We start from the raw sequence: 8590 nt of genomic DNA, 5'->3' as shown, positions 1-8590 counted from the left end.
CACGGTAATTGCAATCTATCTGTATCCCTACCCTCATACTACACTCCTGACTGTATACCTGTATATTTGCTTTTGTAAAATATCGCCTCAATTACTCGTACCTATAAGGGAAGCCTTTCCGGCAACTATTTGCCCTCGGTGCAGTTCCCTGACTGACCTGGGGCAAGTGGTGGCGGCAGAGAGCTGATCCCTGCTGGGTCCTTCTCTTCCCTCCCAGGAGGTGAGCGAAGTCGACACACCCCTCCCCTGTGCGATTCACATCTTTGCACAACGATTTTAACTATCAAAACCAAAAATACATATACTCTGTGTAAAAGTGGAAACATTTTTGCAAATACTTGGAACAATGTTTCATATTAAACAGCTCCCTCCCGATGTGCGACTTCTCTGATGACTATGAAGTTTGTCTTTACTAATAAACCATTTTCCACATCTGAGCATGAGTACGGCTTCACTACTGTGTAACTTCTCTGATGTTTCACCTGAAAGGATTAATTTAAAGAAACATTGTCCACACTCTGAACATGAATTTTCTTATGTCTGAGAAGACTTGATTCATATATAAAAGAGATCCCACATTCGTTACATGTAAGTGGATTCTCTCCAGTGTGATCTCTTTGATGATCACTTAGCAGGGCTTCAGTATTAAAACATTTTCCACATTCTGAGCATGAATACAGCTTTTTTTCTGCGTGAACACGCTTATGCGTATTAAGAGTTGATTTATATAGAAAACATTTCCCACATTCTGAACAGGAATGTGGTTTTACACCTGTGTGGATACGCTCATGTGAAATAAGACTGGCTTGATATGTAAAACTTTTCTGACATACTGAACATGAATACGGCTTCTCTCCTGTGTGAACTCTCTCATGTATAACAAGATATGATTTTATAATAAAACATTTCCCACATTCTGAACATGAATACGGCTTCTCTTTGTGAATTTTCACATGTTTACAAAGATCCGATTTATTCATAAAACATTTTCCACATGCTGAACATGAAAATGGCCTTTCTCCTGTATGAATTCTCTGATGTCTAAGAAGAAGATCTTTAAGTGAAAAACATTTTCCACATTCTGAACATGAATACGGCTTCTCTCCTGTATGAATTCTCTCATGTCTAACAAGATCGGATTTACCTATAAAATATTTTCCACATTCTGAACACGAAAATGTCCGTTTTCCTTTGTGAATTCTCTTATGACTAAAAAGGTTAGATTTTTGGGAAACACATTTCCCATATCCTGAACTTGAATACGTCATCTCAATTTTGTGACTTTTCTCATGTAAAACAAGATTTGATTTGTTTATAAAATGCTTCCCACATGCTGAACATGAATACGGCTTCTCTCCTTTATGTATTCTCTGATGACAAATAAGATTACATTTGCGTGAAAAGCATTTCTTACATTCTGAACATGAGTACGGCTTCTCTCCTGTATGTAGTCTCTGATGTCTAGTAAGATGATGTTTGTCTGAAAAGCATTTCTTACAATCTGAACATGAATACGGCTTCTCTCTTGTCTGACTTCTCTTAAATTTAACAAGATTTTCTTGATGTACATTAAGAGTAATGAGGTTTTCTCTTGAGGACTGACACATGATATCTTCTTCTTTTACATGATATTCTAGAGATAACACATTTTCTCCAGAACAATTACTTGCCTTTTCTGTCAGAAATAAAAATAGATTTCATTATTTCTTAAAATCATAACTTTAAATGTAAAGGTCCATCCATATGCCACCTCTGATACAGGATGGAGGATGTGTAAGAAAGGTTATGGTATCCAGTGCACCTTAATGGTGAATCCCCTGATCACCAGGGAACAGAAGGTGCAGAATATGGGATCATCCAATGGTTCTAGCTACCCCAGTAACTGTGTTTAAGAATTCCTAAATCATCAGGGGTAGCACAAAGGAGACCCCTGGACTTCCAAACCAACTTTTCCATGATCATCAGAGCACATTCAGACACGGGCAAAATCATATTACAACAAATAACAATAATTATACTGGTAATTACAGACATGTGTATGTACGGCCTTGGACAGTAGTGAGGCAGTATTATATCAGACAGTGCGGCCACAAAGAAATTGCTGAGGTCTCCTCTTACCTGGTGATACAAGTGGCCGCTGCTCCTCCACCACAACGTCCTTATACTGCTCCCAGTGTCCTTCTACATAATCCCACTCCTCCATGGAGAAATAGAGAGCGATGTCCTGACACCTGAGAGCAACCTGACAACCAACGAGACCGACATCACCCAGAATCCTCCAGTGTATGCTGTATAATCTCCCAGCAGTCTCCTCTCACCACCCAGAATCCTCCAGTGTATGCTGTATAATCTCCCAGCAGTCTCCTCTCCGCTCATCACCCAGAATCCCCCAGTGTAATCTCCCAGCAGTCTCCTCTCATCACCCAGAATCCTCCAGTGTAATCTCCCAGCAGTCTCCTCTCATCACCCAGAATCCTCCAGTGTAATCTCCCAGCAGTCTCCTCTCATCACCCAGAATCCTCCAGTGTAATCCCTCCAGTAGTCTCCTCTCCGCTCAGCACCCAGAATCCCCCAGTGTAATCCCCCCAGTAGTCTCCTCTCCGCTCATCACCCAGAATCCCCCAGTGTAATCTCCCAGCAGTCTCCTCTCCGCTCATCACCCAGAATCCCCCAGTGTAATCTCCCAGCAGTCTCCTCTCCGCTCATCACCCAGAATCCTCCAGTGTATACTGTATAATCTCCCAGCAGTCTCCTCTCATGACCCAGAATCCTGCAGTGTAATCTCCCAGCAGTCACCTCTCCTCTCATCACCCAGAATCCCCCTGTATAATCTCCCAGCAGTCTCCTCTCCTCTCTTCACCCAGAATCCTTCAGTGTAATCTCCCAGCAGTCTCCTCTCATCACCCAGAATCCCCCAGTGTATACTGTATAATCTCCCAGCAGTCTCCTCTCATCACCCAGAATCCTCCAGTGTATACTGTATAATCTCCCAGCAGTCTCCTCTCATCACCCAGAATCCTCCAGTGTATACTGTATAATCTCCCAGCAGCCTCCTCTCACCACCCAGAATCCTCCAGTGTATACTGTATAATCTCCCAGCAGTCACCTCTCATCACCAAGAATCCCCCAGTGTAATCTCCCAGCAGTCTCCTCTCATCACCCAGAATCCCCCAGTGTAATCTCCCAGCAGTCTCCTCTCATCACCCAGAATCCCCCAGTATAATCTCCCAGCAGTCTCCTCTCTGCTCATCACCCAGAATCCTCCAGTATAATCTCCCAGCAGTCTCCTCTCATCACCCAGAATCCCCCAGTATAATCTCCCAGCAGTCTCCTCTCATCACCCAGAATCCCCCAGTATAATCTCCCAGTAGTCTCCTCTCTGCTCATCACCCAGAATCCTCCAGTGTAATCTCCCAGCAGTCTCCTCTCTGCTCATCACCCAGAATCCTCCAGTATAATCTCCCAGCAGTCTCCTCTCATCACCCAGAATCCCCCAGTATAATCTCCCAGCAGTCTCCTCTCTGCTCATCACCCAGAATCCTCCAGTGTATACTGTATAATCTCCCAGCAGTCTCCTCTCCGCTCATCACCCAGAATCCTCCAGTGTATACTGTATAATCTCCCAGCAGTCTCCTCTCCGCTCATCACCCAGAATCCTCCAGTGTAATCTCCCAGCAGTCTCCGCTCCTCACCCAGAATCCCCCAGTGTAATCACCCAGAATCCCCCAGTATAATCTCCCAGCAGTCTCCTCTCCGCTTATCACCCAGAATCCCCCAGTGTAATCTCCCAGCAGTCTCCTCTCATCACCCAGAATCCCCCAGTGTAATCTCCCAGCAGTCTCCTCTCCTCCCATCACCCAGAATCCCCCAGTGTAATCTCCCAGCAGTCTCCTCTCCGCTCATCACCCAGAATCCCCCAGTGTAATCTCCCAGCAGTCACCTCTCCGGTCAGCAGCTCAGTGATCTTCTTGGCCAGTTCTAGGACCTTCTTCTCAGGTGTCGGGGAGTGCAGGGGTTCTGTGATGGGGCTCTGGATCTTGCTCCGTCCTCCGGACATACAGGGGGTCACACGGTCACCGGACGTCTTCTTCACCACCGTGTGATCCTGTGTACAGTGACAGACGCCGATCACCACAGATTCTATCCATCTTATCAGTCCTGTTATATTAGTAGAGATCACAGTGATCTCATGGGAGACTCTCACCTTTCCCTTTAACAAGTCGATTATCTCCAGGGCGAGGAGTAATATTCTTGCAGTCATGTTGCTGTTGTCCTGGTCGCTCCTCGTTGGGTCATTTTTCATCCTGACGTCCTGGTACTGATCCTTCTGTCCTTCCATGTACTCCCACTCCTCCATGGAGAAATAGACAGCGGCATCCTGACACCTGACAGGAACCTGACAAACACACAGTTAGGTGCAGAAATCATTGGCCAGTGAGGAATCCTCGTGATTTCAGCTCTGCAGGTCGCTAGATTGGATGTTAATTGAAACAATTGAGATGAAATTGAAGTGGAGACTTTCAGGTTTATTTAACCCCTTTCTGTCCTTGGACAGGATAGTACGTCCGAGGTCAGATCCCCTGCTTTGATACGGGTTCCGGTGGTGAGGCCGCATCAAAGCCGGGACATGTCAGCTGTTTTGGACCTGCAATAGGGGCGGGTGGAATCGCGATACACTCGCCGCTATTAACTAGTTAAATGCCTGCTGTCAAACATATCGGCATTTAACTAGCGCTTCCGGCCTGAAATCTGAAGGCCATGGACGTCAACATCGCTGGTCTCCTCCTGTGTGAGGCTTTGGCCCCTTTCCTGCAGAGATTTCAGTTCTCCCTTATTTGTGGCTCGTTCTCCCTTCAGGTTTTTCTTCAGCCTGTGAAATGCGGCTCGATGGGGTGGAGATCGGGTTATGACTCGGCCACTGTAGAATACTACACTTTTTTGCAGGATGTTTTGGGTCATTGTCCATCTGTCGTGTGAAGCGCAGTCCAATCAACCTTGCTCTATTTGGTTGGATCTGAGCAGAAGGTATCGCCCTGTACAAACAGAAATCATCCAGCTGCTTTCGTCTTCAGTTTCATCATCAATAATCACTAGTGACCCGGTGCCATTAGAAGCCACGCATGAACGCACCATCACACGTTTTCCTTAATGTGTTACAGAAGATGTGCTGAGGATCAGGAGCTGTTCCAAGCCTTTTACATACTTTCATAATTACCATCATTCTGGTACAGGCTGATTTTAGTTTTGCTTTTCCAGAACTGGGCGGTTTCTTTAGATGTTTTTAGGCAAAGTCTAATCTGACCTTTAAATTTTTAAAGATGATTAATAGATTGCTCCTTGTGTGCAGAAGCCTTGGAAAGCATTGCAGTTCCGGCAGCATCCAATGAACTCTTGCTGGCACTTGAAGATCTGGAGGAGTAAGTGTAAAATTCCTCCCAATCTGAGATTCCTGGGGCGTCTCAATTCCTCTGCTAATTTGAGGTCTAGCCACAGATTTTCAATGATGCTCAGATCAGAGGACTGTGAGGGCCATTGTAAACCCTTTAGCTTTCGCCTTTTGTGGTCATCTATTGTGGATTTTACATGTGTTTAGGATCACTATCCGTTTCCAGAAATCATCATCTTCCGCTTTTTTACAGATGGTGTTATGTTTGCATGAAGAATTTGTTGAAATTTCATTGAATCCATTCTTCCCTCTACCCGTGAAATGTTCCCAGTGCCATTGGCTGCAACACAACCCCAAAGCATGATTGATCCACCCCATGCTTAATGGTTGACAAGATGTTCTTTTCCTGAAATTCTCTGCCCTATTTTCTCCACACATACCTCTGATCATTGTGACCAAAGAGTTCTATTTTATCTTCATCAGTCCACAAGATTTGTTTCCAAAATGTATCAGATTTATTTAGATGTTCTTTTGCATAATTCAGACGCTGAATTTTATGGTGAAGACGCAGGAGAGTTTTTTTTTTCTCATGACTCTTCCATGAAGGCCATATTTGTGCAGGTGTCTGTGAACAGTAGAACAATGTACCACAACTCCAGAGTCTGATAAATCTTTCTGAAGGTCTCTTGCAGTCAAGCGGGGTTCTGATTTCCCTCTAGCAATCCATCGAGAAGCTCTCATTGAAATTTTGCTTGGTCTTCCAGACCTTATCTTGACCTCCAACTGTTCCTGTTAACTGCCATTTCCTTATTACATTTCAAACAGAGGCAACTTGTAAACGCTTTGCTATTTTCTTATAGCCTTCTCCTGCTTCGTGGGAGTCAACCATTTTCAGAATAGTAGGCAGTGCTTAGAAGAACCCATGGCTGCTGTTTTTCGCACAAAGTTTGAGGAGGCAGAGTTTTTAGAAAGCTGGGAAATTTGCATCACCTGGCATTTCTTAATGATAATAGTGAACAAGCCATAACCCTAACAGGCTAATTAAGGTTTAAAACTTTAGTCAAAGTTATCTGAGCACACAAATCTCCACGGCTGCCCAAAGTTTTGAATCTGCCAATTTTCATTTTCATTATTTTTAAAATGTAAAAGATGAAAATATATTGATATTTTTTGACTAAAATATAATGTGTAGTCTTTAACTTTAGGACTTTTAGAGATCATTTCACCTTTCACTTGGTTAAGTTGTCACAACAGTAATTTTGACCAGGGCTGTCTAAACTTTTACATGCTATTGTACAGATTGCAGAGCTATAATTCCTGAACCCTTCCTCCAATTAGGATGTGAATCCGCCCCAATTAAAGAGGAGAGTCGCCACTGAAAGCTGAGATTGATTATATAACCATCTTGAATATGTTTTAGTAAACTGCTACAATGTCAAAACTTGTGTCACTGTCCAAATAATTCTGCACCTAACTGTATACTATCACCACCCAGAATCCTCCAGTGTATTACTGTATAATCTCCCAGCAGTCTCCTCATCACCCAGAATCCTCCAGTGTATACTGTATAATCTCCCAGCAGTCTCCTCATCACCCAGAATCCTCCAGTGTATACTGTATAATCTCCCAGCAGTCTCCTCTCATCACCCAGAATCCTTCAGTGTATACTGTATAATCTCCCAGCAGTCTCCTCTCATCACCCAGAATCCTCCAGTGTATTACTGTATAATCTCCCAGCAGTCTCCTCTTACCACCCAGAATCCTCCAGTGTATACTGTATAATCTCCCAGCAGCCTCCTCTCATCACCCAGAATCCTCCAGTGTATACTGTATAATCTCCCAGGAGTCTCCTCTCATCACCCAGAATCCTCCAGTGTATAATGTATAATCTCCCAGCAGCCTCCTCTCATCACCCAGAATCCTCCAGTGTATCCTGTATAATCTCCCAGCAGTCTCCTCCCATCACCCAGAATCCTCCAGTGTATACTGTATAATCCCCCAGCAGTCTCCTGTCATCACCCAGAATCCTCCAGTGTATACTGTATAATCTCCCAGCAGTCTCCTCCCATCACCCAGAATCCTCCAGTGTATACTGTATAATCCCCCAGCAGTCTCCTGTCATCACCCAGAATCCTCCAGTGTATACTGTATAATCTCCCAGCAGTCTCCTCTCATCACCCAGAATCCTCCAGTGTATACTGTATAATCTCCCAGCAGTCTCCTCTCATCACCCAGAATCCTCCAGTGTATACTGTATAATCTCCCAGCAGTCTCCTCATCACCCAGAATCCTCCAGTGTATACTGTATAATCTCCCAGCAGTCTCCTCATCACCCAGAATCCTCCAGTGTATACTGTATAGTCTCCCAGCAGTCTCCTCTCCCCATCACCCAGAATCCTCCAGTGTATACTGTATAATCTCCCAGCAGTCTCCTCTCATCACCCAGAATCCTCCAGTGTATACTGTATAATCTCCCAGCAGTCTCCTCTCATCACCCAGAATCCTCCAGTGTATACTGTATAATCTCCCAGCAGTCTCCTCTCATCACCCAGAATCCTCCAGTGTACACTGTATAATCTCCCAGCAGTCTCCTCTCCTCACCCAGAATCCTCCAGTGTATACTGTATAATCTCCCAGCAGTCTCCTTTCATCACCCAGAATCCTCCAGTGTATACTGTATAATCTCCCAGCAGTCTCCTTTCATCACCCAGAATCCTCCAGTGTACACTGTAATCTCCCAGCAGTCTCCTCTCCGCTCATCACCCAGAATCCTCCAGTGCATACTGTATAATGTCCCAGCAGTCTCCTCTCATCACCCAGAATCCTCAAGTGTATACTGTATAATCTCCCAGCAGTCTCCTCTCATCACCCAGAATCCTCCAGTGTATACTGTATAATCTCCCAGCAGTCTCCTCTCATCACCCAGAATCCTCCAGTGTATACTGTATAATCTCCCAGCAGTCTCCTCTCATCACCCAGAATCCTCCAGTGTATACTGTATAATCTCCCAGCAGTCTTCTCTCATCACCCAGAATCCTCGAGTGTATACTGTATAATCTCCCAGCAGCCTCCTCCCATCACCCAGAATCCTCCAGTGTATACTGTATAATCTCCCAGCAGTCTCCTCTCATCACCCAGAATCCTCCAGTGTATGCTGTATAATCTCAAAGCAGTCTCCTCTCCTCTCATCACCCAGAATCCTCC

General features: G+C 44.7%; 1 protein-coding gene across 2 annotated transcripts in view; it reads right to left on the bottom strand.

The window, feature by feature from the left end:
• Positions 1-287: 287 nt before the first annotated feature.
• Positions 288-8590, bottom strand: part of LOC143808891 (uncharacterized) — a 38556-nt gene continuing 30253 nt past the window's right edge. The window contains exons 4-7 of one of the 2 annotated variants that reach the window (XM_077292068.1): positions 4205-4396; positions 3941-4105; positions 2119-2242; positions 288-1675 (exon numbers count right to left, since the gene is read on the bottom strand). In XM_077292068.1, coding sequence (XP_077148183.1) covers positions 492-1675; positions 2119-2242; positions 3941-4105; positions 4205-4396 — 1665 coding nt within the window. In that variant the 3' untranslated portion in view covers positions 288-491. The remainder of the gene's footprint in view (positions 1676-2118; positions 2243-3940; positions 4106-4204; positions 4397-8590) is intronic. The other variant, XM_077292069.1, reaches the window with a different exon arrangement.

The sequence above is a fragment of the Ranitomeya variabilis genome, chromosome 2 (genome assembly GCF_051348905.1).
Source record: "Ranitomeya variabilis isolate aRanVar5 chromosome 2, aRanVar5.hap1, whole genome shotgun sequence".
NCBI classification, from domain to species: domain Eukaryota; kingdom Metazoa; phylum Chordata; class Amphibia; order Anura; family Dendrobatidae; genus Ranitomeya; species Ranitomeya variabilis.
This window is presented reverse-complemented; position numbering and strand designations above follow the sequence as displayed.